A 27,462-nucleotide genomic window follows, 5' to 3' on the forward strand; every position below is an offset into this window, starting at 1 on the left:
GAATCCCATACCACACCTGTGTTATCTGTTTTTTAAAATGCAGTAGTATGGTACAGTGTGGAAACTATAGTGAAACTCACAGAGGAGCTAGGTTTTTTTTTTACAACAGCTTTATTATGTTTTAATTCACACATCAGCATTCACCCTTTCAAAGCATACAGTTTCTTGATTTTTTTTCCTTTTCAGGATAACAGAGTTTTATAACCATTAGTACTCTAATTTTACATCATCATTCCAAAAAGAAATCGTATATCAAATATTATTTAAAATTTTTAAAATTAAAAAGAAGTCCTATATCTAAATTGGGACTTTTGATGGCCAGAGACCAAATTCCCACACAGAGACCGAAAGCTACGTTGTATATCATAACAGGAAAGAGTTGTGGTGGTGCAGAGGCTCAGCGCTTGGCTGGTAAACAGAAGTTAGGCCCTTTGAACCCACCCAGCAGCTGTTTGGGGTACAGACCCAGTAATCTGCTCCTGTAGACGCACAGCTTAGAAAACCGCATGGAGCAGTTCTGTTCGGTCACACCGGGCTGCTTCCTGTGAATCCCAACGGACACAGTGGCACTACACACCGCATCACAGTCAGGACGAGTAACACATTGCAGGGTTATTTCATGCTTATGTAAAAAATTGCCAATGTTTCCCAGTTAATCAAACAGTTTTGCTTTGTCTTGTTCTCCCCTGGGGTGAAGGGGCTGCTGCCTTTGCACTTGTGTTGGTAGGAGTGGTGATTCTGGAAAGGCTCTGTTACGGTCACTGTCTAAGGCCATGCTGTTGGTTTGCAGGGCGCTAGCTGACATGAATAATGATGGAAGAATGGATCAAGTGGAGTTTTCCATCGCCATGAAACTTATCAAATTGAAGCTACAAGGCTATCAGCTCCCCTCTGCACTTCCCCCTGTCATGAAACAGCAGCCAGTTGCTATTTCTACTGCACCAGCATTTGGTAAGTCTGAAAATGAATTGGTTACTATACTTCCTTGTATATTAAAAAAAAAAAAAAGTACACACACACCCTTGCTAGTTTATATAACATTGTGAAAAGCTAGGTAGTAAATATGTCTGAAAAAAGCTGCTGTGTGTGAGGGTAATGCTGGAGAAAGGGGCGTGCTCACATTCTAGCCCCCAGACGAAGGTAGTACCCATGACGTCTAAGGGACGCATACTCTGTGTCAGAGGAGCAAATATGCAGCATGCTGCTGCAGCTTCCGTTTTTCTGACTGTTAACTGGTTTCTTGACCCTTCACATTGCTAGGAACTTCTTTGTGCGTTTCTATTTTCACAGCATCTTTATTTCTCCTTAGATATGTAACTGAATTTTGTCAGTCAGTGGGTTAAGGCAATTGATGTCATTAGAATATAGTAGAATTAAAAATAAGTTTTTATCCCAGGTAAAAGCCTTATGCTATAACAAATTCTCTCAACTAGACATTAATAAAAATAAGTTCCTCAGTGACTAGTTGACTCCCTAAAGACACTAACAGTTCTGATTTCTTCTTCTTTGATCTTCAATTGTTTAGATTGGTTTGAAGACTTTATTTTTATTATATTTTTTTTAGGGCTTTAACATATTTTATCAAAAGATTCTTTTATTGGGGGCTCTTACAACTCTTATTAGAGCCCATAGATCAATACCAGGGGTTTTAAATATATTTTAGAGATTAGATCCTTGTCACAAATGTCATTGACAGTTTTCACCCCCTAGTCTGTGGGTTTTCTTTTCACTCTCTTTTTTAAAAATCATTTTATTAGGGGCTCATACAACTCTTATCACACATCAATTGTATAAAGCGCATTTGTACATTCATTGCCCTCATCATTCTCAAAACATTTCCTCTTCACTTAAGCCCCCGGCATTAGGTCTTTATTTTCCCCCTCCCTCCCCACTCTCCCCTCCCTCATGAGACCTTGATCATTTATAAATTATTATTTTGTCATATCTTGCCCTGTCCGATGTCTCCCTTCACCCACTTTTCTGTTGTCTGTCCCCCAGGGAGGAGGTCACATATAGTTCCTTGTAATCAGTTCCCTCTTTCCAACCCACTTTCCCTCTACCCTCCCTGTTTCACCACTCACGCCACTGGTCCTGTAGGGCTCATCTGCCCTGGATTCCCTGGATTTCCAGTTCCTTTCTGTACCAGTGTACATCCTCTGGTCTAGCCAGACTTGCAAGGTCGAATTCGAGTCATGATAGTGGGAGCGGGGAGGAAACATTTAGGAACTAGAGGAGTGTTGTATTTTTCATCGTTGTTGCATCGCACCCTAACTGGCTCATCTCCTCCCCGAGACCCTTCTGCAAGGGGATCTCCAGTGGCCTACTAATGGGCTTTGGGTCTCCACTCCGCACTCACCCCATCATTCACTATGTTAAGATTTTTTGTTCTGATGATGCCTTATACCTGATCCCTTCGACACCTCATGGTTGCATAGGCTGGTGTGCTTCTTCCATGTTGGCTTTGTTGCTTCTGAACTTGTTGGCCGCTTGATTGCCTTCAATCCTTTAAGACCCCAGAGGCTGTACTTTTCGATAGCTGGGCACCATCAGCTTTCTTCGCCACATTTGCTTATGCACCCATTTGTGGTTTGAAGACTTTAGTAATCAACTTTAATTTCTGGTTCATTAGAAGGTTCTTAAACAGTTTGCTACCAAACCCTCCAAAATGATGGATAGGATAGTTTTCTCTCTTCATCTTAAGCATGTGATGACAGGCGATAGAGAGAAGCCGTTTCTGGGGCGATCAGCAGCAACACAGGTTGTCTCTCAGTCTGTTGATGCAAGTCTGAGAGTAATCAATGTCCAGGTTTACTTATTAGATTTACTATTAAAAAGAGGCAAGCTATCCATTGCCTCTCATGATAAGGTTGAGCCACTCATTTTTGAAAGGGAAGGTACAGATTTTGGGAAGATAGTTTTAACAATAGTTCAAAAAGTGAAAAAAATCATTAATCTCATTAACCATGGAGAATCACCATATCTACAAAAATACTGTTTTAAAAGTCTTATAAGTGCCATGTATGCCCTTCGTAAAAAGAAAGGTGAAAGTCTGTAAGGGGCAGAGGAAGCAGTAGGGTCCTCCAGAACAGGCGGGGTGCAAAACAGAGAGAAGCTATTCCGAAGAGAGGTCAGCCCGTCTGCTTGAGAACCGCCACTGCAATGGGGAAGGGCAGTTCCAGCCTGGAGTGATCTAACACACGCTTTCAGAACTGACACAGCTAGTCTCATTCTAGTATATAGCCCCTCAAAAACAAGACACACCACCAAACCCGACAAAGCGAACTCACTGCCTTCCTATCAGTGCTAACTCACATCGATCCTTTAGGACAGGGTGGAACTGCTCATGTGAATTTCTGAGACTAACTTTTTACGGGACTAGAAAGCATTGTCTTTCTCCTGTAGAGTGGCTAACGGTTTCAAACTGCTGACCTTGCGGGTTGCAGCCCAAAGTGTAACCACTGTGCCACTAGTAACATAGTCATATCATGAAAAACAGAAAAGATTGAAGTTGTGAAGGATTTAATTGTGCTTGGGTCTGCAATTAATGCTTCACCTGAGGACGCGGCAGTCGGGAAACTAAATGACATACTACATTAGGCAAATTTGCACAAGACCTCGTGAAGTGGTGAGAGCAAGGACGGCACTTTGAGGACTTAGGTGTGCCTAAGCCAAGCCGTGGTAGTTTCATTCCCTTCATATTGGACAGCGAAAGGGAGGACTGTAGAAGAACTAATGCATATGAATCACAGTGTCCAGAAGAACAAACAAATCTGCCTGGGAAGATGTACAGCCAGAGTGTTCCTTTGAAGCAAGCATGGAAAGACTACGTCTCACATAGTTTGGATATATTATCAGGATAAACCAGTCCTTGGAAAGAACAGTATACTTGGTAACGTGGGTCAGCATTAAAAAGGAAGTCCCTCAAGATGAGATGGATTGACATGGCTTCAACAATAGGCTCAACATAGCAACAACTGATGGGATGGTAGAGGACCAGGCAGTGTTTTGCTCTTTTGTACATCGAGTTGCTGTGAGTTGAAACTGACTCAATGGCGCCTAATCGTCATAACATTGATGATGAAACAGAGCCCAAGGCAAAAGAAGAACCAGACCAAAGTGAGCCCAAGAAATGCTATCTAAAGCAGCGGTTCCCAACCTGTGGGTTGCGGGGGCCGAACGATCATTTAAGAGAGGTCCCCGATTCATAACAGTAGCAAAATGACAGTTATGAAATAGCAACGATATGTATGGATTTTGATAAGAGTTGTATGAGCCCCTAATAAAATGATTTTAAAAAATAATGAAAAAAAAAAAAGAAATAGCAATGAAAATAATGTTATGGTTGGAGGGGTCACCACCACATGAGGAACTGCATCAGAAAGGTTGAGAACCACTGCTCTAAAGAGAAAAACAGGAAGATTTTTTTAAAAATTAGGAAATAAAAAATGAAATAAGGCCTAGAGGGGAAAAAAAGGGTATTTCAAAGAAGAGACTATTTTGTAACAGCCCCTGGAGACACAGGTGCAACCACTACACAACCAGGCTGTTGTGGCCGGTGGCTGGGTGGGGCATTGTGCTGGCGTAAAGATGATAGCTACAGAAGCCCTATGCTCAGTTTTATTTCCTAATAGATGGGAGCATCACAGGTCTGGATGGACTGGGTGGTAGGAACCCGACAGTAGCAAGCTGTGACAATCAGCACAAAGCTACATCTCAGTAAAGCATCACATAATTTGGGCGTGAAGAAAAAGAGCAGTGACAGAAGAGAAGGAGGAGTAAACCGTTCCATACTTTTCGACAGTTCCATGCCAGCAGGAAGGAGAGTGAACATGTTCAGGTTTCTCAAGGAAAGACAGTAGGAGCCAAAGATTCTGTACATAGAAAAATTGACTTTTAAGTATAATGGCCATAGACAAACTGTTACCTACATGTAAGGATATTGTTCATATGAGGCCTTCTTGAGGAATCTGCCACAGATCATCTAAGCAAGTAGAGAAACATTGGCATAAATTGTTAGTGAGCACTGAATACATAGTTACCTAAGAACTTCCAGTCAGAATATACTTACCTATAGAACTAGTGTGTTAGCCAGATAGACTAGAGAAGAAATCCAGGGACACTCATGTATGTATAAGAAAGAGTTTCATATCAAAGAGTAATTGTATATTAAGAAAACATCCCAGTCCAGGTCAAGTCCATAAGTCTAATATTAGCCTGTATGTCTGATACCAGTCCACAGATTCCTCTTCAGACTCACGCAACACATGCAGTGATGCCGAATGCAGGAAGATCCCAGGCCAGTGGGTGGAAAGTCTTCTGGATCCATCACAGGCCAGGGATGGTAGAAGTGTCTTAGTGCTGGAGGGGGTCTCCACGTGCTCCTCCAGCTCCAGGGCTCTGGCTGCCATTAGCTCAGCTCCATGTTGCTTGTCAAGAAAGTCAAGCAGAGAGAGTGTGTGTGCCGCCTGAAAACAAAGTTCCCCGAACCTTCATGAGAAGACTGTGCCCACAAGGAGGGATCATTCAGGCTGATTGACAGGCTAGACTCCACCCTTTGCTCAAGTTGACAGATTATGTAACTCACACAACTGGAGTCACTATAAGTCAGAATCAACTCTATGGCAGTGAGATGTTGGGTTTTTTTAAACTTGTTTTAAAAATATAACTAAGATTAATGAAGCTTACGGATGCAACGAAGGTAATAATTCCTATATGCTCAGACAGTATGGATCTAATAAATCTGTTAAATAGATTGAGGGTGAGGGGAAATTTATATTAAATGAAATTATTAAATATTTTCAGAAATCATATTGGTGATATATTATTAGCATTGTTATTCACAAACGTTTGTGTCTGTAAATATTATTAGAAACAAAGGAGTAATTAAAGAGTATTTTATTTCCATCCTCTCCTGTATCCCTGGATTCGAAAGGAGATAATATAATCCCATGGCTGTTGGGTCAGTTCAGACTTGTGATGATCCCATATATTATAGAAATGCTAACGAGCCTTGAAAACTTTGGGGCAGACTTTAAAATGACCCAAATGTTAAATGCATTATTCTGTACTGACCTACTTGTTGATTGGCAGAGGAAGGAAGCCTTACAGAGTACAGCATGACCTCAGTCTAGGAGTTGGTTGACCAACAATTTTATGCAGCCACCAGGAAACCTGGCTTAAAAATGAAAACAAGACAGACTACTCTTTCAGATTTAGCCTAGGCAAGTTACTAAAGCAAGAAAAAAATAGCTTTCAGGAGGTTTTAAAATCAGCCAGAGTTCCTGAAGTATAAAGTCTAAAATGTTCATTTTTCAACTACAAATTATAAGCTATTCAAAGAAACAGGAAACTATGACCCATATTGAGGAAAAGGAAAATAAGAAAATGCTAGAAACGGCTTCTGAGCCACACACTAGCTTTAAAAGACAAAGGCTTCAAAGTAGAAATCAAGTGATGCTCAGAGGGCCAAAGGAAGCATGTTTAAAGTAGTGACCAGACGGAGGAGAACAGTGAACCAACCCTGAGCACATGGATTTCTTTGTGTTTGATTGTTTCCAGTTCTTTTCATTTATTAGGCTTACTGATGCTCATTTTTGGCCAGAAAAATCTCTCTTCAAGTTGGATTTTAAGTCCTTTAGATGTGATCCTTGGTATAATATTTGATAATTACAAAAACTATTGATTTGAAGCTGTATTTTTAATGAGAATATATTGCAGCCAGAAAATGATGTTCTTTTAGCAATCCTGGCTTAATTACCACTGAATGTCCAAATGTGATTTGAATTTAGATATTCTTGGGATTTTTTTTCCTTATAGGTATGGGAGGCATTGCCAGCATGCCACCCCTCACAGCAGTTGCTCCAGTGCCAATGGGGTCCATTCCCGTGGTCGGGATGTCTCCACCCCTCGTTTCTTCTGTTCCTCCAGCAGCAGTGGCTCCCCTGGCGAATGGGGCTCCCCCTGTCATACAACCTCTGCCTGCATTTGCTCATCCTGGTATGTGACCTGCTAAGACCATAGGCTGAGTTTTTACACCTTGAATTTTACTGTTCATGCTTCTTTCAAACTAAATACGGTTTTATTTCATAGGGAAATTTCCATCTATTTAATCTTTTTGATCATCTGCTTATTTTGTATGGTGAGAGTTGGGGGAGGTGGTGGGTCTACAAACCAAACCCAAAACCCCTGCTAGTGACTCAAGGCAACCTGACAGGTCAAGGTAGGACGGCTCCATGGGTTTTCCAAGGCTGTCATCTGCTGCCACAGCTCTCTCCCATGGTGCCCCTGGTGGATTTGCACTACCCATCTTTTGGTTAGCAGGCGAGTTCTTTAGCCATTGTGCCACTAGGAGTGGATAGCTAAAGCTCTGGGTACTATTGCAGTTAAAATGAGGTCGACAGTCAAGAACATAACTTCCTCTCAAAAGCTGGCTAAGAGTAACTGAAGTTTGGGCTGTTTTTAAACATTTTTTTATATCATGTATTACTTATTTTCTTCAGCTGTTGAGAACTGAAAATAAGCAAGCTAGTGATTTCTCTCACTCACTGCCATTGAGCCCATTCCAACCGACAGTGACCCTGTAGGACAGCGTAGAACTGCCCTGTGAGTTTTATGGGAGTAGAAAGCCTCACCTTTCTCCTGGGGAGCAGTTGGTGGTTTCAAACTGCTGACCTTGCTCCAGCCAGGTCACCAGGGCTTCATCCAGTGCTTTAGGAGAAGAAGAATTATGTGAGGAGGGGGAAAAAGAAAAGAACAATGCATGTTTTCTTTGATTAAATCCAGCAGAATGGGGGGAAGGGAGCCTATTAAATAACTTACTGTGTTAAGGTAAATTTATTAAATGCTTAACTTGAAGGAAAGCCCTAAAAAGTTCCATTCTGAACCTTTTTTCAATCTTTTTCCTTTTAGTGAAAAGACAGCATGAATTTCAGATGTGGATAGTTTAGTCTAATAAAGCTTCAAGAATTTACATGAGCACGGAAATTATGACAAAAATTAATTTGGGTGTGTCTGAGAAGATGCAGTAGTAAAGACATTACATTTAGCACTGGGTTTTAATCATCACGTTTGTGATTGTGGCCCCTGGATTTATTATATATGCTAGCCTCTGCCTCTAAGCGATGGCCTAAGACCCTCAATGTACCTTATTTCCCCTCTGTGAGATGGTTTCGTCACAAGGAGCCCGTCTTATGCCCGTGGTCATGATTGCAGGCGGGATGGCAGTTGGGAAAGTATGTGCAACTGTTTTCCAGTAGAATCAGTGAATCCACACACTTCGGCCCTTTTTTTCTTTTGCCCCTGTTTTGCTGAGGTTCAGACACAGAGCTAACCAGCTCTGTGAGAATCAGACCCAGACGCTGACCCCCTCAGCATCACTGTTATTGGCCAAGAGCACAGCCTGTGTGATTTCTTGGCTCTTACATCTGGAACTTCAGTGGTGTTTTAAAGAAATGCCATCTTACATGGTTAAGTGTTTACTTCTTTAACGATTAGGGTAGGTTTTATGTAAAATATAATAGTGAAAGATTAATGAGGTCTAAACTTTTATGGAAGCAGGCATTGCAACTTAACATAGTAAGGTGTTTTTCAAGAGAACAACTTATCCAGGCGCAGAGGAGGGTCTGGGGGAGTAACTCCTTGCTTTTCAATCCAGGGTGGTAAGAACTGATTACTTCGTCTTTTTTTTTTTTTTTTTTTAGAAGGATTACTTCTGCCTCAGATTTGATGACTGAATTATAATTTCTACAAAGATTAAAATATTTAGGATTAAAACTATTCAACGTTTGTTTTACAGCAGCCACATTGCCAAAGAGTTCTTCTTTTAGTAGATCTGGTCCAGGGTCTCAATTAAATACTAAATTACAGAAGGCACAGTCCTTCGACGTGGCTAGGTAAGTTTGCTTGTTTTCCAGTGGGAGGCTTGGTTAAAGCCATTATCTGATTGACTCTTAAGTTTCCAAATGAATTGGCTATGTTTATCTTTATAGAATGCTAATAATACTTAATTTGGGTGATGTTACTTGGTCTTACCATTTATTTGTTGCCTTGATAGTAATCAAGGGCATGATTATTTCCTGTAAAATGTTTGCTTTTTTGTTTGTTTGTTTGTTTGGGTTTTTAGGAGCAGACCAAATAAGCAATAGTAAAAACTGTTTTAAAATTGTGATATAGAGTTCCAGGATAGGAGAAAAACAATGAATGAAACATTGTGTATTACCATTCCCAAATTACTTTGCAAATATATTTTTGTATGAGATTGGGGCCACAGTTGTCCTTGTTTTAATTCTATGGTCTCATTCTGTGTGGGTTATTAGTAAAACTGTATACAAAGACCAGTTTTCATTGAAATAAACTTTTTGGATTAATTTAACAGTTTTGGATTAACAGTTTAAGTTAATCAAATATGTGACCTAATTTCTGGAATCTTCTTGCTCATATTTTGGCAAATTTTCTTTTCCCCTGAGTTTTTCCCCTTGACCTGCTGCCACAAAGAAGAAAAATTAAGTCTCTCTCTCTCTCTTCAAATGATGGTGGGTATAAATGAAGAAAAACCCATCTTAAGAAATCTGCCTTCAATGAATCACATCATCTCCCTATTTTAAAATTTCGAAAAGTGTGTTGAGTATAATACAGACTCTCCTGGGAGCTTGAGAACCCAGGAGTGCTTGAAGGTGGCGGGGCAGTTTCCCCTTAGATAACTTCACAGCTCTGTGCTTTCATTGCTGTAGCATCACCTTTAAAAGAATGATTTAAAGAATCGTGCCAAACAGATCGGCAGTATCTCATTTAATTGTGTCTTCTCCACAAGGTAGCTCCACTCTTTTCTCACTGTTAGGGATGATAAAGAAACTCAGAGACATTCAGCAACTTGCCCACGACAATGTGACTCCTAACCAACAGCAGAGTTGAACTGAGTGCTTTCTGATTTTGGGGCATATGTCCTTACCTTGAGCCACCTCATCTTCACTTTGCTCTATAGACTTCAGCTACCTGTGGTGCACAGGTATTTGTGTTTCACTCTGAAGAGGCAGAGCCACAACCCCACAGCCACCTGTGGAGCACGTCTTTCCTCAGTGGATGAGGAAGCAAGCCCGAGAAGTCCCATCTCTCCCCTATGACTTGCCCCTAGTTTAGAGCAGTTGAGGTTTAAACTCAGATGATCCATCACAAATTTTCATATATTTAGTCTTTTTCACTATACAGTGCAGAAGGTTTGAGATTTTTTTCCCTGACTCATTCAGAAGGGATTTTGACTTCTGTCTTTATGACTCTAAAATGAGTTAATAAGCATGAGTGCAATTAGGCCATTTAAACACACACACACACACATACATACATACATACATACATACAGTCACACTTTCAATACCAGTACATTTAATTCCCTGGCAAATGGATGTGATGTAGCATGTAACTTTGGTTCCACATCATTACTGAGTTTCAGTGTTTAGATTCTCAGGGCTTTGGCCAAAAACTCGGACTTGCTCAGTGTAATCTGGGACAGCGTCTGTGTGTAACACCCCTGCTTTCCCAGAGTGCAGTACAAAGATAGCGTCTTAACAAGTAGGCAAGAGTTAGGACTAGGAAAACATTACTTTAAAATGAGAGAGCTGTTGCAGAAGTACTCACAGCGTAGATCTTGGTAAGTGTTTTTTAATTTAGAACACCAGATATTATTTTCTGTTAATTTGGGGACCATTTGAAAATTATTCTGAAGAAGGAGATGCATCAAAATGTATGGCCAGATGGCAAAAAGGTTTGCACAAAATAGGAAACTAAGGCTTGTAAAAGATTAGTATATATAATTTTTAGAGGTTTTGAAACTGTTATTCTTTATGAAGTATTGTAAGATCATGTAAATTGTGAGGTTATATGGGGGGGGGACTTAAAAAATTCATGGAAAAGTGGAATCAAAAGGTAATGGAGTTTTTCCACCAATTTTGTGGAGCCTCGTGTGTGTGTGTGTGTGTGTGTGTGTGTGTGTGTGTGTGTGTAAGCACTACCTCTTTGGGGGTGGTGGTGTGATGTATATAATCAGTTTATATAATCAGTGATGCATATAATCAATTTATGTTTGAAATTTTGCTCTAATATGTGAAATAGGTTTGTCTTTTAATTGAAAGGGAAAATGTTGCCAGTGGGCTTTGCTATCATCTGTCCTGACATGGAATGCCATTTTTGTTCTCAGCTCTGCCACTGTTTCATATAACCCAAATTAGCCATCAGGTTCCACTGTGACACTTGTGGACAATGTTCCAGAGGAACTAACCACTAAGTCGGTCGGTCTAGACCCACGCTGTCTGCCTGCAGGGGTTTCCTCAGGTCAGGACTGCGGCTCACTGGCAGGGAAGCAGCTGTAGGCCAGAAAACAGAGCTCCCTCCATCCCTGCTCCAGATTGGCTGGGACCCTTGAAATGTTCTGTTCCTTCTCTGGGAAACTCTCCGCTGGATGGGAATTTCAACTTCCCAGAAGGAAATAATTTGACTTCATTAAGAAATGCATCCTGGGGTGTTGTTTTTTGGGGGAAGCGCACAGAAAGGTAAACGTTTAGGCAATTAATACTTTGCAAGGCAGCGGTTTGTTTGCTGTCAGCACTGCATTCACATCCAAACAGGAATGCTCTAGAGGCCTAGAAAAGCCCAGAGGTTATGGTCTGGCCTCAGTTCCAAGAACATTTCCATAGTTTTCTTAGTTTTATAGAGCCTGTGTATTGTTTAAATCGTCATTATTATTGGCAACAGCCACTTGTTAAAACTGGTCATCATTGTGTAGAGAACACCTTAGTTTCCAGTTTGTAATGAGCTAAAGTACGCAGTTCTTACTCTGAACCCTATTTCTTCCCTCTCCCCTTCTCCCCACAGTGCCCCTCCTGTGGCAGAATGGGCTGTTCCCCAGTCATCGAGACTGAAATACAGACAGTTATTCAATAGTCATGACAAAACTATGAGTGGACATCTCACAGGTAACAATGTAATGAAATGGGGCTTGTTTGAAATGTAGATTGTCTCACTTCACCCACTTTTCTGTCATCAGTGAGTGAGAGGAGACATCGGACAGTGTAAGACATGAAAAAATATATAAATTTTCAAGGGTGCGTGAGGGAAGGAGGGTGGGGGCGGGAGAGGAAAAATGAGCTGACACCAAGGGCTCAAGTAGAAAGCAAATGTTTTGAGAATGATGGCAACAAACGTACAAATGTGCTTGACACAATGGATGGATATATGGATTGTGTTAAGAGTTGTACAATCCCCCAATAAAATGATTTTTAAAAAAATGCAGATTGTTGCAGGATGTGTGGCCAGAGGCAGGTTTGAAATGTTTTCCTCTCCTGGTTTATTTCTAGGTAGGCTTTCATGGCTCCTCTTCCGTGGCGTTTGCCTCTGTGGGTAACTCCATCGATAACTTCTGTATCCCCCAGTGCCTCAGACCTTTACTTTCTTCCTCTTGGTATTGTGGAACCCAGACCATGAAAGTTCCCCGAAAGCCACTTGTATGTAAACCAAACTACTAGCAAAGAAACGGTCTTGAACTTAAACTGACTTCTGGTTATGTGTCAGAGAAGAACTGAAGCTCCCCTGTCAGCAGTTTCAAGGCAGGGCCGTGTGCTCAGTGCAGAGTCCCCGAGTGTGGGGATTGGAGCAATTACTCTACTTCTTCCCATCCTCGGGCTTCACCTGTACAAGGCCAGAATTAAGTTGTAGGGCCTCAGTGGGTTTTTACAAGACACGGCTATTTTGCTATCTACATCAGAAGGACAGAAAGATTTTTAGGTACCATTTGACAGCCTCTCTCAAGAAGGATGAAACACTTGAAAGTGACGAGAGTTATAAAGAAAAGCATAATTTTAATAAAGGAAAATTGAACTCTCGTGTAGGAACATGAACTATAGAAGAAATATAATTGCCGTTTAGCAAATGAATGAAAGGGAGGGACAAAAGGTTCATGCCCCTAGGGTGAGGTAAAGGAAAACCCTGATTTTATTCATATATAAAATGCAAGACACAGGGAAATTAACAACTCTTAAAAGCGCACATTTTGTGCTTTAGGTGAAAGTTTACACAGCAAGCTAATTTACATTCGATGGCACACGTGCACATTGCTTAGTGACATTGGTTGCATCCCCACAATGTGTCAGCGTTTCCCCAGTTCCCACTGATACAGTTCCCTGCTCCTCCCTGTTTTCTCTTCTTGTGAGCACATGTTGCCTTTTTGGACACTGACAGGTGATTGTGCTAAGGCTGACATTCCTCCCAGGTGATGATGTGTATTCTGCAAGCCACTCTTACATGGCTGAAAGGTGATCTCTGGGAATGACTTGTTTCAAGAGGGAAGACTATCTCAGGGTTTCCTCCAGTCTGTCCGAACAGGAAGTCTAGTATTGCTTATGAATTAGAATTTTGTTCTACATTTTCCACTCATTCTTTCAGGAGCTTCTATTGTGTTCCTGGTCAAAGGCATTGTAGTGATGAGTGGGCACCATCTAGTTCTCCTGGTCTCAGATTAGAGGAGGCTGAGATTCATTTGGCTATTAGTCCTTTGGACTAATTGCTTTCTTCGAGTCCTGGTTTTCTTCATTCTCCTTTGCTTCCAGTGGGCGAACTATTAATTTTATTTTATTCAGTTTGGGGATGGAAAGAATTGTTGAAGTATAAATTAAAGAAAAGTGAAACTGGTAATTCTACGTTAATGCTACCAACCTTAGTAAATTACATTGCGGATTCTAAAAATGCTCAGTGAACTTACCTCATTGCAGACCGCATAGAACCTTTAAACCTTCCCATCAATTCAGTAAAGAGTTGATTCTTCTTCAGTTGCTCCCAATTAAAACAAAACAGAACAAAACTTTTCACTGTTATTTGGGTGAGGGTGTACAGAGCAAATCAGCCTCCCCGGCAACAACCGTTGGTTCACCTTTTCCTTGTGCCGCTGATTGTAATCCCCACAGTGCAGCAGCGCTCATCTTGTGTTTCCTTCTTCCTGTTTCAATATTTTCATTTGGACATTAGCCCCGAAGCTTTGCTGTGTCAAGAATGTCAAAGATACACATGAATGAATGCATGCATATGCATATACACACATACACAAAAGCCTAACAGGAACATGTGCACATATTCACCAAACCACAAACTTTCTGAAAGTTTATCAGTGGATAAATAGTGACTTAGTCACCCAATGGTGTAGTACAGAACAACAAGGATTAATGTTATATATAATGATAAATTGAGCAAAAAATTGAGATGTAACAGAGGCATACTATGCTGCTATTAACAGGCTGCCCTTGAGGGGGAGATGCTGCATAGTCGGATGCCTAAGAGGGTTTTTTGGGAGGGCGATGATACTCTTTCATGACTTGGGTGCTGTTTTCTTGAGCTCCAGTAAACCTCAACCCAAAGACATTCAACTCCACTTCAGTGGGTCAACAAGCACAACTCCCCAAATGATGTGCCTAAAGGCACCCCACTCCTCAAAGCCAGCCTCTTGCTCACAAGCACTCAGCTTCGCTGTTTCGCGGTGTGGGAAGTCCATCACTATGCACATCACTCTGCTCCTCCTTCGGCTACTGCTCCTCTGATGTGACAGCTCCCATCTGGATCCAGGAGGTTCACTGCACAGGAATCTCGGGTCCAGAGGAGGCATCCACTCCTGACTCTAGCTGGTAATGAGATCCCACCTCCTGCTTCTCAGAGGGCTTATTTTATACACAGCAGTATGGTATTACAGGGAATCCTGTTCACAATGACTCATCAGTATCTTCTCCCACCTTCTCATCAAATCCATGCAGTAAAAGGTCATTTTGTGTGAGTTAGAGCCACATTAAGTAAGTTACTGCCCCTGCAGGTGAGTGCTAGATAGACACAGTGCCTGTGCTTTGTGTTTCTTCACCTTTTCAGCTGACCTTGATTTAAGGCTTCTAGAGTAAGGAGGCTTGGTGGTGTAGTGGGTTAAGTGTTAGGCTGCTAACCACAAGGTCAGTGGTTCAAATCCACCAGCTGCTCCACAGGAGAAAGATGTGGCTTTCTACTCCCGTAAATGGTTACATTCTTGGAAACCCAGGGGCATTTCTCTCCTGTCCTATAGAGATGCTATGAGTCTAAATCAGCTCTGTGGCAGTGAGTTTGGCGAGGACTTTTTTTTAGGTAACAGAAAATAATATTTAAATCACTAGAATTTCACGAAAGGGCACAGAGCATAGTTGCCCAGCACTGGGTCTTCCTGATAGTGAGAATTTGCTTATTCATCTCTTTATCTCTTTTTCTGTTTCCATGTAGGTCCCCAAGCAAGAACTATTCTTATGCAATCAAGTTTACCACAGGCTCAGCTGGCTTCAATATGGTAAGGAAAACGAAAAGTGCCTTGGTTTATCTAGAGTGGAAACTATTTGTTAGACTGATATAGTTAGCACATTTATTGATTTGGGGAATGTCTAAAGTATGCTTAATTTTCAGTGAGTTGTGAATCTACCTCTGAATTTTCCCCCTTTCAATTTTTAAAAATCCGTAAGCCAAGAGATTAACATGAAGAATTATTAAAAACTCCTAGTTTAAACATGTCTCACTTCATGGCCAGTTCAGGTTCTCTTTGCTTTCTTTTGATTTATTAAGCCACATCTCAGGTTTCACATCACTTCAACTGCTACACTTCTAGACTGTGTTTGTGCAAGAGATAGGGGTTTTTAAAGCAGAGCCACGACACCAAGACTCCTGAAAGAAACCCTGTGCCCTTGAGTCCGTCGCACTGAGCAGCCCCAGAGGGCAGTGTAGAACTGCCGCGTAGGCTTTCCGGGACTGTGAGTTTTTACAGAAGACTGCCACTTCCGTCTCTCACTGAGTGGCTGGTGGCTTTGAAGCATTGACTTTCCAGTTACTAGTTGAGCACTTAACCACTGTGCCATTGGGGCTCATACAGCACCAGTAGCGCACCTAAAACATGTTAACAGTAACCATTCTCATTAAATTACCTTATAATTTTACAATAATTTTATTGTTCAAATCAGAAGTAAAGTAAATCCATATTTTTCAGTGATTGGTTTAATACTCCTACACCTTGTTACCTACCGGTTGATCCTGGGGACTTGATTCTGACACATGGTGACCAGTCACCTTTAAGCTAGAGCAGGTGTTCTCAAACTACGGCCTGCGGGCCCCACACGGCCCGCCGAGGACATTTATCCGGCCCGCCGGGTGTTTTTGCCCCATTTGTTTTTTTACTTCAAAATAAGATATGTGCAGTGTACATAGGAATTTGCTCAGTTTTTTTTTAAAACTATAGTCCAGCCCTCCAACGGGTCTGAGGGACAGTGAATTGGCCCCCTGTTTAAAAAGTTTTGAGGACCCCTGATCTAGAGGATCCACTTCTCTTGTCCCTCACCATCTGCAACAAAACAAAACCTATCCTATAGTTTCTTTCATCTAAAAATTTTTAAAAATCTTTTTATTAGGGGCTCGTACAGCTCATATCACAATCCATATATCCATCCATTGTTTCGAGCACATTTGTACATTTATTGCCATCATCATTCTTAAAACATTTTCTTTCTACTTAAGCCCTTGGTATCAGCTCCTCATTTCCCCCCTCCCTTCCCCACCCACCCTCCCTTATGAACCCTTGATAATTTATTTATTTATTTTTTCATGGCTTACGCTAACCGGTGTCTCCCTTCACCCACTTTTCTGTTGTCCGATCATCTGAATTTTTATGATTGCATCTCTGTTGTTTGTTTATTTGTCTACCTATTTATCTGGAGATTATTTTATTTTGGAGCAATTTTTATTTTATTCATTTATCTATCTATCTGTTTAAAACTTCTCCTTCCCTCTCCCTTTTCCAGCCCTGTCCCTGGCCTCCTGGTTGTCATCAAAGTCTTCTCTTTTGGTGTATAGAGCACATGGTTTTTCTTAGAACAATGATGATGTTAAATATTTATCTTTGTAAGACTGAGTTTGCTAAGCATAATGTTCTCTAGTTTTTTCCACATGTGGTGCAGTGTTTAAGAGAGTTATTGGTGTTATTTTTGTTTTTTCTTTTTTTTCAGTGTTTTTTATTGATGTATAAAATTCAGTCGTATGAACAGTACCAGAGCTTGTTTACCCATTGCTCTATAGTGGGGGTTCTTGGTTGTTTGCATGTTTTGCTAGTGTGGAAATTGCTGCAATAAACATAGGTGTACTACTGTTGGTGTTGTCTCCTGGTATGAGTGTTGTTTAATTTGCTCCTGTTTCCTGTATTTCTTATAAACTTGTAACTGGATCTGTGGACATTTTGGGGTGGGTAATTCTTTGTTGTGCTGACTGTCTGGTACAGTGTAGGATATTTAGTAGTCCCTAACCCACTAAATGTATAATTTTATCCAAAGGCATATACAGTCTCTTTGTCTGCCTTATGATTTTAATAGCTTTTGCATTAGACTCTACGAACTTCCTTACTTTAGAAGTCTTCAAAATGGTCTCCCAAGAGCATACATCTTTCTGTAATATGTTACCATTTCTCCTCCTTGAAAGTATATTGAAATGGAGATTTTATTTCCCATTTATAATCTGTCTTCTTTGAAAACAGTATTTGAGGCTTCTCTCGTTAACGAGTTACTCGGTTAACACTCTGCATACTTAAGTCACTTTAATTAAATGTTCATAGACATTAATTTGATAAGTATAGGGGGAAACAACATTGTAGCCACTCTTTGGTCTGAAGTACCGTACTGAGGGTGGAAAATGGCAGGGCAGGAAGAGCACTCCAGCTGTTCTCGCGGCACTGTGCCCGTCTCACACGGGCGTCTGGCTTCGGGAAAGGTGCAGCTGGGGGTGCGGAAAAGAGCTAAGTGGCAATCAGATTAGGAAGGAGTTGGCTATAAAGAGACCTGGGAGGAATTTTTGTGGTGCTGAGGTGTTTCTGTGCAGTTTGGTGATAGGTACATGACCGTGTATATTCATTAAAACTCACAGAACTGTACTCTAAGAACGGTATACTTACTGTGTGGAAATTATACCCTGATTTTGGAGGGAGAAATGATTTAAGACACCTGAAGGCTATTGAAATTTATGAGGAAAGTTTCTGGCTTTCTGGCCTTGCACAAAAAGCAGCTTCCCAAAGTAGCATTTGCCCTGCCGCCTGTCTGGCAAACAGTCTGTGTGTGGCTGCTTATTCTCTGCCAGTGTCCAAAAGTCGCTGAGTGAAATCCCATTCTGGGCATGCAAGGAAAAACTGCTGCAGTGAATTCCTTAGGCAAGTTCCCAGTGTTGAATTCCAAGAAGAAGGAGATGTCAACACTTAGACGCTGTGGCTGGTGGCCATCAAGAATCACCCTTGGAGGCCTAGCTCGGGGCCAGCCACATCCAGACTGGACCTGTGTGTTCTCTCTCTTAGAACATATGCACAGCCAGACAGCTTTCCACCCCCCAGTTTCAGCATTCTCATTCGCCCCGTTCTAGTTGTTCCATTCCCATTAATTTAAGGTGACCAGACGTCCCGCTTTTGGCGGGACAGTCCTGATTTTTAACAATTTTTCCTGCGTCCGCGGCATTTTAAAAAGTCCCGATTTTTGAAAAGAATGTACGACAAGCTAGGGTATACGGTTTCGCCTGCCATGTGGCTATTTCGCCAGGATATGAGTTTTATCAATGGTGTCCCGCTTTACCAATCTTAAAATCTGGTTACCTTACATTAATTGAATCTCACTGACCCCCAACTTCTCAGCTACAGCACCTGTTCTTGGAAACGGACCTTTACGATAGTAGTGAGGCCCAGGTTCATGTGTTGTCAGTGGCTGCTGCCCTACTACGACAGCAGCCGTGAACAGAGGCGTCCTGACAAAGGCTGGATTGCCTGCAGAGCTTCAAACGTTCGCTGTGTGGCCCCTTACAGAATACATTTGCCGATCCCAGGCCTAGACCATCGTGCTCAAAGAGCAGTCTATGAGTCCAGTGTACTTTAGGTCGGTTTGTCAAAACTGCAAACAGAATACCTATAATCACAGGTAACACTTGTTGAATGCTGTAGACTACTTCAAGTCTGTTAGAAGATTACCCGTTGCATCCTGAAATAGGCACCATTTGTACAAATGAAAGCACAGAGAGGCTCAGTGAGCTTACAGTCAGAATAAGGAAACAAATTTGAAGCCAGTTCTGAGGAGTCAGAAGCCTGCATTTCTGTGAAAACATTACAGTTAACTTTTTGTTGAATAGGAATCTTTCCGACATTGACCAAGACGGAAAGCTCACAGCAGAAGAATTTATCCTGGCTATGCACCTAATTGATGTGGCTATGTCTGGCCAGCCCCTGCCACCGGCTCTGCCTCCAGAGTATATCCCACCTTCCTTTAGGTAAGAAACATTCGGCTTTTATAGACAGGGCTTGCTGAGTGTGTGAATTCCAAGCTTAGCTTTCTAATAGGAATTTTCACTCTTGGCAAGTAAATGAAACAACTATGAATTTTAAAAATACATATTTTTATTTGTCTTCTGAGCCTCTTCTTGTCTTTATACTACTTCTAATCCCTTATCAGTAAAGCAAACAAGTAAAACTGCGAAAGGTTGCTGATTTAGTAAAAAATACAAGTAAACTCTCCAGAAATTTTAGGAACAGATGTCAGCCGTGAAAGAGAAACGGTATGAGTGTGTGCATAAACAATAAAACCAACACATTTGCCTATGGATTCTATGTGTTCCAGAGGCAACCAAATGCCATTATCATGAAGATGATTAAAGAGAATTACCCTGGTCTGAACGCAACCTCTGTAGACACGTGAAGAGAGCCCAGCACGGTCCAGTGGGGCAAACTTTTTTGAATAAGCTTAAAAGTTAGGGTCCGATGGTATTTATATGTTCATATTTTTAAACATCTTTGTGTTCAGAGCCCCAAATCTTTTTTTTTTTTGGTCTTTTCCTTTGCCATATGTGGCATTTCCCAGTATAATCTTTGGGAAAAAGAATCTTTCATACTTGGGTCATTGTACCTCACCAGCTTTCTGGAAGTCACTTTTCTTTCTTTTGTAATCGCAGAAGAGTCCGCTCTGGCAGTGGCATATCTTCCATAAGCTCCTCCTCTGTCGATCAGAGGTTACCAGAGGAACCAGTTTTAGAAGACGAACAGCAGCAACTGGAAAAGAAGCTACCTGGTAACGTGGTCTTCCTGTGTCCGTTCTCTCTCAGGCCGACAAAGACGGCAGCCAGAGGAAATCGGACTTTGGGCAGCTTTGATCTGGTCTTTAACTGAAGTTAGCCTGGAAAGATGCACCTTTTGGTGCTTTCAGAGGTGGATATGTACAGAGATGTAAGAACCCTACGACTACATGCCTGCTCTGGTATTTCACTTGAAATCTGACTAAAAATTCCTTAAGTGTTACGTGCAGAGCATTAAAAATTGGTGAGCGGTAATACCACCAGTGCAGAAATAGAATATGTTGTCACCTCCTATTATTTTTCTCATATTGCGATAAGGAGAATTGAAAACTCTGGGATAGCAGGCCTGTGTTTGAAATAATCCACATTTATAATAGATAAAACCATCATTCTATCAAAATAGGTTGACTTTTATGACCTAATAATGATGAGATGACAATTGATTCTAAGACGCAAGTGCAATTTATTTTGGGATGTCTGTATGCTAAATACTCTGCCAGTCTGTTTTGTGGCATCTAAAGTACTGGGTGGTTAATTGACCTGCTCAGGACACTAGCTTTTCTACTTTACTCTTTAAATGACTTATAATTTGCTGGTGAAAGACTAATTGAACTTGGGCTGTGTACAAGCTTGTGTGTTAAGGGCAGTAAAGGAATTGAAGGTTAATAATCCATGGTCTTCCCTGGAGAAGCTTGTGATGTAATAGAGGGTTTCAGACTCCACATAAGCAGTCACCAAAGCAATGGAGAGTGATTTGTCCCAGAAGAGGACTGCGCATGTATGGCGAGATGACTCACGGTTAGTGTAGACTGGGAAAATCATGAAGGAAGCCTCACTGGTAGAAGTCCCTTTTGATGAAGTGTGTTCTGACATGTGGAAGTGAGGAGCGTTTCCGGCTTTGGTAGTAATGAGAATGAAGCTGCAAAGGCATATAAGCACAGGAATCTGTGTGATTTGGCATTTCCCTTTTCTGTTGGTAGTGTTTATTCCCCCGAAGATTTTTAATGCGAAAGTGACGTTATCAGAGATGTTTGTTCATGTATCCATTCTTTCGACAGACCTTAGTTAAGTGCCAAGAATGTACCAGGAATAGAAGTCTCTGGATGGTGCCACTGGCTCGGGTGTTTGTCTCTTAACCCAAAGGCTGTGGTTGAACCCAGCCACAGGTGCTGCAGGAGAAAGGCCTAGCACTCTGTTTTAAAAAGATCGCAGCCGTGAACACGCTGCATGCCTCGCTCTGCTCAGAAACACCGGGGTTTGCTGTGAGGGGGGATTGTTTGGAACTGTAGTGGCAGATACGGAGATTAAGGACGTACAGAGATTTGTATCTTCTGGGTGGCAGAGTAGACAGCATGCTGGCAACCGGAAATGCCGGTGGTGTAAGAAGAACCAAAAAACCAAGACATTTTGATCATTAGGATCATCTTGATCCTAATCCACAACTGCAGTTGTGTTGAGATAGGGTCTTTGTAAACCAGTGAAGACCAAAGCAGAATGTGGGAAGATCCCTGGGCTGCCCCGGTGGCAGAGTGGTTTAAGAGTTGGGCTGCTACTGGAAAGTTCACCGGTTTAGAACCACCAGCCTCTCCATGAAGTTGCAATTTGGCTGTGTCCTACATGGGGGTGTGATTCCGCACAGACTCAATGGCAGTGCTTTTGATGACCTATAGAATGATTAAGGCACAGCTTGCTTTTCAGTGTGAAAGACAGGCTGTTCATACATCTACTTCTCAAATCTGTCTTATTTGTTAAACTAGAAGGCACACCAGTTATAATCTAAGGGATAGGGAGGTAAAAAGAGAAATTCAATATACAAAATAGATAAGGGGTCAGTTGCCGAACCAAGATCATGGAGTGGATGGACAAGGATAGAATAACAAGGAAGGGAAGGAGATTAGGTGATGATGCAGAACTATGTGAGAATGTTCCAGAAATAGTGTTTTAGTGTGGAGGGGCAGGGGTATAAGTAAGAGATTAGGCTTAACTCATAGTGTTGACCTTGCTTAGGGTGCAGACAATAGGGATGGATAGGAAGCTATGAGAGTTTCAGGTTTAAGTCTATCCTCCAAACATCACATATGCGAATGAGTTGTTCTTTTGAAGTAATATATTGAAAATCGTTACTTTTTCTAATTGATCTGTTTCTTGTTTAAAAGTAACTTTTGAAGATAAGAAGCGTGAGAATTTTGAGCGGGGCAATCTGGAGCTGGAGAAGCGAAGGCAAGCTCTCTTGGAACAGCAGCGCAAAGAGCAAGAGCGCTTGGCACAGCTCGAACGGGCAGAGCAGGAGAGGAAAGAGCGGGAGCGGCAGGAGCAGGAGCGCAAAAGACAACTAGAGTTGGAGAAACAGTTAGAAAAGCAGCGGGAGTTAGAACGTCAGAGGGAAGAGGAGCGGAGGAAAGAAATCGAGAGGCGGGAGGTAAGCCGCTATGGATTAGTGCGTGTGCTCTTATGTGTGCTCTTCCTTTCCCTCTCCCTAAAGAATTGTACAAGTACTACAGGAATGGAAACCAGACCACTGCCATATCATCATTCTGACGGAAAGCAACCTGCATAGGGTCTCCAGGACTGTAACCGGTTAGGGAAGATGGTTGTTGTTGTTTGATCTGAAACAAACCATAAATAGTACCATACCAATTGAATTATATTGCAGCTTTTTTTTTAATACCTTTGTATGTCTTGGAAGTTACACTCTATGTAGAGTACTTCATAAATTGGGTATCTTACATGGGTCAGGGCTAAGCTAAGCTCATTTGTCTTTTGAATGTTAGTCTCTCACCACAGGAGCAAATGCAACAGTTCTTTGTGTGAATGAAACTGGATTTTAAAGCTGAAATTTTTTTCTTTATGGAAAACTGATAATGTGTTGATTCCTACTCCTAATGATTGCTTCGGAACCTTTTTAGCCAGAAGCTGATTTTTATTCAGACTCATACACAGTGCTAAACAGTATTCCTATTTTCTATCTAAAACAAAAGATTGGCACGTCAGAACAGTGGTTTTTCAACTTTCCTAATGCTGTGACCCTTTAATACAGTTCCTCGAATGAGGATGGCAACAAATGTACAAATGTGCTTAACTCAATGGATGTATGTATGGATTGTGATAAGAGTTGTGTGAGCCCCTAGTAAAATGATTTCTTTAAAAAAGAGAAAAAAAAGCAGTTCCTCATGTTGTGGTGACCCCCAACCATAAAATTATTTTCATTGCTACTTCATAACTAATTTTGCTACTGTTATGAATCGGGTGACCCCTGTGAAAGGGTCATTTGACCCCCCAAGGGGGTCACGACCCACAGGTTGAGAACCGCTGCTTTAGAGGCTCAGTTCTGAATGACTTGATATGCATTTAGCATATGCTGGTACGCGTTTGTCTCTGGGGATGCAGTGGTGAGCGAGCATTCTCGCTCCCTGACCTCCAGAGCCTGACTGTGGCTGGAAGACCAGTATGGAAGAGGCCCGCAGCACACACCAACCGCTCGGATCGTGGACTCTACCTACACCATCAGGGGCAGTGTAGAAGAGAGCCGACCTTTCCAGAGAGCTGCAGACCCTCATGGGCTAACAAGGAAATGAGCGAGAGGGAAACGGAGCCGTGGGTTGAGTACTTTTCTTTTAATGGGCGAACGCGGAGTCAGGCTGTTTGTTTTTTGTTCTGGAGGTTTATTCCAGAGTAAAGACATTTCCTCGCTCGGTGAGTCAGTACATAAACAAAGGCCGTTTTATTTAGCAGTCAAGTGCTCTTGAAGGCATACAGTATTTCATTCCAGTGGTAAAGGGCTCCTGTCAGTTTTCATCTGATGTAATTGCAACAGTCGATTCCAGATACTCCCTTTTTCTTGCTAGAAGGAATACTGTGTATTTATAAAACTCTCATGTTTTACTGCTTTGTATGATTTAAGAAATAATTATTAAAAACATTTCACCCCTCAAAGAAAAGACTTGATGACATGTTTATTAAGAGGCAGTGTATAGTTTAAGGACTTAGAAATGGACACATCATCTGTTTCATACGTCACAGGCCGCAAAACGAGAGCTTGAAAGGCAGCGACAACTGGAATGGGAACGACATCGACGGCAAGAACTGCTGAATCAAAGAAACAAAGAACAGGAGGACATCGTTGTCCTGAAAGCCAAGAAAAAGACGCTGGAATTTGAATTGGAAGCTCTAGTGAGTGATGCTGGATTGTATTTTGGAACGACACTGATAGCCATTAAAAAGGTGGTAATTGTTACTTTCTGTTTGTTCAAGAATGATAAAAAGCATCAACTGGAAGGCAAACTTCAGGATATCAGATGTCGGTTAGCCACCCAAAGGCAAGAAATTGAGAGTACAAACAAATCCAGAGAACTGAGAATTGCTGAAATCACACACCTACAGCAGCAGTTACAGGTGAGAGCATCTGCTCCTAAATGCTTTGAGGCTCGAATGGTGTTCAGTCGTTAGATTCCTTCAGTGATCCACTGGGCGCTGGAACACAAAAGGTGAGTTGGACAGGGTCCTACTTGAAAAGTAGTGTGTCAGGTAAACTACTTCAGTGAGTATTTACTGAGCCCCAGTATGTTCTAGGTGTTCTCCTAGCCTCCATGGATTCAGCAGTGAACACAGAGGCGAGGGCCTGCTTCTCGGAGCTTACACTCTATGGTGAGGAAGCTAGACTCGTGAAATCAATAAAGTGCCCCTGCACTGGAAGGTGAAACTGCTATGGAGAGTGAATAGGAGCTAGGGAACTCTGTGGGTGGGGAGGGTTGTGACTTTAAATAAAAGGGTGATGTTTGCACACACACTAGAAAGGGGACTCACGACTGGGGCTATCCTGCTGAAGAAGCTGTAGGCTGGGAAGGAGCAGCACAGCATTGCTGTGGCCACAGCATGGAGCCAGTCTAGTTAGCGCAGGAAGAGGTGTAGGGCTAAATTATTTGGGACCTTCTAGTCCACTGGCAGGGTTTTGGTTTGACTATGATAATGAAAACAAATAGGGCAATGAATTATTTGAGTGGGTCTGAGAGAGATGTACAGGGAAGAGCTGGAGACCTTACCATAGGCAGACAAAGCAACATGTGTTGCCATTGAGAGAACAGATGACAATGGCCTTCTAGAACAAACGAGAACTGCCCTCTATAGTTTTTCCACAGCTTCCACTTCTTTGTCCCACAGAGTGACTGGTGGATTTGAACTGCCAGTCTTGCAGTTAGCAGCTCAGTTCCACGGACCCACCAAGGCTCCTGTACTACGGACAGTTTTGTCTTTTTATTTTATTTGATTTTGTTGTCGGGAACCTATACATACATGAAACGTACACCAGCGCTGCCGTTCCTAATGTCTTCTTCTGGCTGGCTCTCGTCGCTGATTGCCCATAGAGCATTCTTAAAAGAGCTCAGTAATGTCCAAGGCACATTTTTTACTAGTGATTATTGTTTGGTTTTCCAGAAGACTTCAAGGGATGTTTTTGGTATAAATTCTAAAGATTATCTCAGGGAAATAGTTTCAGGAGTTCATCAGCTCCATTGGCTCCAGAAAGTCTGGAGTCCATGAGAATTTGAAATTCTGCCGTAGGCAGTTCTCTCTTCATTTCATTGCCAATCTAAAGTTAACCACCAATTGGGTTGATATGTTATCAGCTCATGTGGTGTCAAGTATTGAGCTCTCAAAACCAGGCCAAACTCAGCTCCGTCAAGTCTGTTCTAACTCACCAGGGCCCTATGGGACAAAACCCTTTGTAGGTTTTCCAAGACTGTAAATTCTCACAAGGGCAGGCCTCCGCACCATTCTCCTGCAGAGCAGCGGGTGGGTGTGCAATGCCAGCTTTAGCAGTCCAGTGAGCTCATAGCAGAGCCAACAAATGCTCGACACTTCGGGTTAAAACCTCAGATACTTAAGGTGGGCTGACTAGTGAACGGTACTAAACATTTGATTGGCTATTTCATAGCATCGTTAAAGTATAGCTGCCATCGCAAAACTCATGATGGTATCATGGGGAAAAGCCAGCCCCCCACAACTAATCGTGGTTTCAGTAGGCACAATTGTACGGTTGAGATATGTAAATATTATATTAAAGTCATAGAGAACATGAGGAATCGAAGAGAGATTGAAATAATGGAGTCAGACACATTTCATGGTAGCATGCTCACCTCAGCCCGCCCCGCTTGGTGGTCCAAGTGGAGATAGGGGGAGGGGATGGAGGACAAGGGGAAAGAGAACGGGAGCGAGGACCTGAGAGGAGAGGGGGAGAGGCCAAGAGGGATCTTTATTGTTAATCCAGGCCTATATACCATTGGGGGGTGTGCAAGCCCCCTAATTACAGGTAAAGACATACGTCACAGGAAAGGGTTGTACTATAGGTAATACAGCAATGAGAGGGGGGATAATCTAGGGATATACATGCAATAGGAAGAGGAGGGATTGGGGGTACACATGTGACAAGAAGGGTGGATCCTAGATTCAGGATGGCAGTCTAACTTTGGATGTCACTGAGCAGGTCTGACCTGTTCTCTGGATCTCCATAGAAACCATTATCAGTAGGATGCAAACCCACCTACAGGAGCCAGGTTAATGGTCACAAGCCTTTAGGGAGTAGTCCCTTGTCCTTAACAGTGCCCTACCTGTGGGGGGCTCAGACAGTTGTGTGACTACTGACTGCCTTCAGGGAGTCAGCATCTGACCTCCCACCACATGCTGGCAAATAACCTCTAATGTTTGACATGCCTTTGGGGGAGACAAAGCTGGGGGAAATTCTCTTTATAATCCCACAGTATCAGTTATTGTCTTCATTTTTAAGCTCATAGTAATGCTTTGAGACATAGGCATATTGTCAATTCCATATATATATATCTTTAGTTGATGGTATTTGAACTTTGTAAGGTGACTAATTGAGCTGCTAACCACAAGGTCGACGGTTCAAACTCACCAGTTGTCCTGAGGGAGAAAGAGGAAACTGTCTGCTCCATTAAAGTCCTTGAAACCCAAAGAGGCCATTCTGTTCAGTCCTGCACGACTGCCATGAGCGAGCCCACGCAATGGCATTGAGTTGGCTTTTGGCTTGAGCGCCCCTTGTCTCATGAGAACATTAATTTACTTGATAATTATTTACTCAGCACCCCCTATGCTGTAGTTAAAACCATTTCCCTCTCGTTTTCATAAATCCTGACTGCTTAGCAATGCTCTTTCCTTAAAGTATATTGAAAACTCTACAAGTCTTTTGATAATTGTCTAATTCAAAGTAAACAATTAAATGTAATTAAACTAGCATAACTAAATGACCATATACAGTACAAACTGACCCACAGAAATTGTAAATGAAACGAAAAAACCCTTTGATGTACGGGTAAGAACTGTACGAGATACAGT

The 27,462-nt window shown here is 42.0% G+C and overlaps 1 protein-coding gene across 7 annotated transcripts in view; it reads left to right on the forward strand.

Moving 5' to 3' along the window:
- Window positions 1-27,462, forward strand: part of ITSN1 (intersectin 1) — a 237,667-nt gene that overhangs the window by 86,165 nt on the left and 124,040 nt on the right. For all 7 annotated transcript variants that reach the window (XM_045284834.1, XM_004696955.4, XM_045284836.1 and 4 more), the window contains exons 5-14: window positions 791-951; window positions 6,817-6,996; window positions 8,795-8,891; window positions 11,863-11,963; window positions 15,271-15,334; window positions 19,180-19,317; window positions 19,996-20,111; window positions 22,272-22,534; window positions 24,136-24,285; window positions 24,367-24,507. In XM_045284834.1, coding sequence (XP_045140769.1) covers window positions 791-951; window positions 6,817-6,996; window positions 8,795-8,891; window positions 11,863-11,963; window positions 15,271-15,334; window positions 19,180-19,317; window positions 19,996-20,111; window positions 22,272-22,534; window positions 24,136-24,285; window positions 24,367-24,507 — 1,411 coding nt within the window. The remainder of the gene's footprint in view (window positions 1-790; window positions 952-6,816; window positions 6,997-8,794; window positions 8,892-11,862; window positions 11,964-15,270; window positions 15,335-19,179; window positions 19,318-19,995; window positions 20,112-22,271; window positions 22,535-24,135; window positions 24,286-24,366; window positions 24,508-27,462) is intronic.

This window comes from Echinops telfairi, unplaced genomic scaffold (genome assembly GCF_000313985.2).
Source record: "Echinops telfairi isolate 266 unplaced genomic scaffold, ASM31398v2 ScPeMD7_7469;HRSCAF=8507_0, whole genome shotgun sequence".
In the NCBI taxonomy this organism is placed as follows: domain Eukaryota; kingdom Metazoa; phylum Chordata; class Mammalia; order Afrosoricida; family Tenrecidae; genus Echinops; species Echinops telfairi.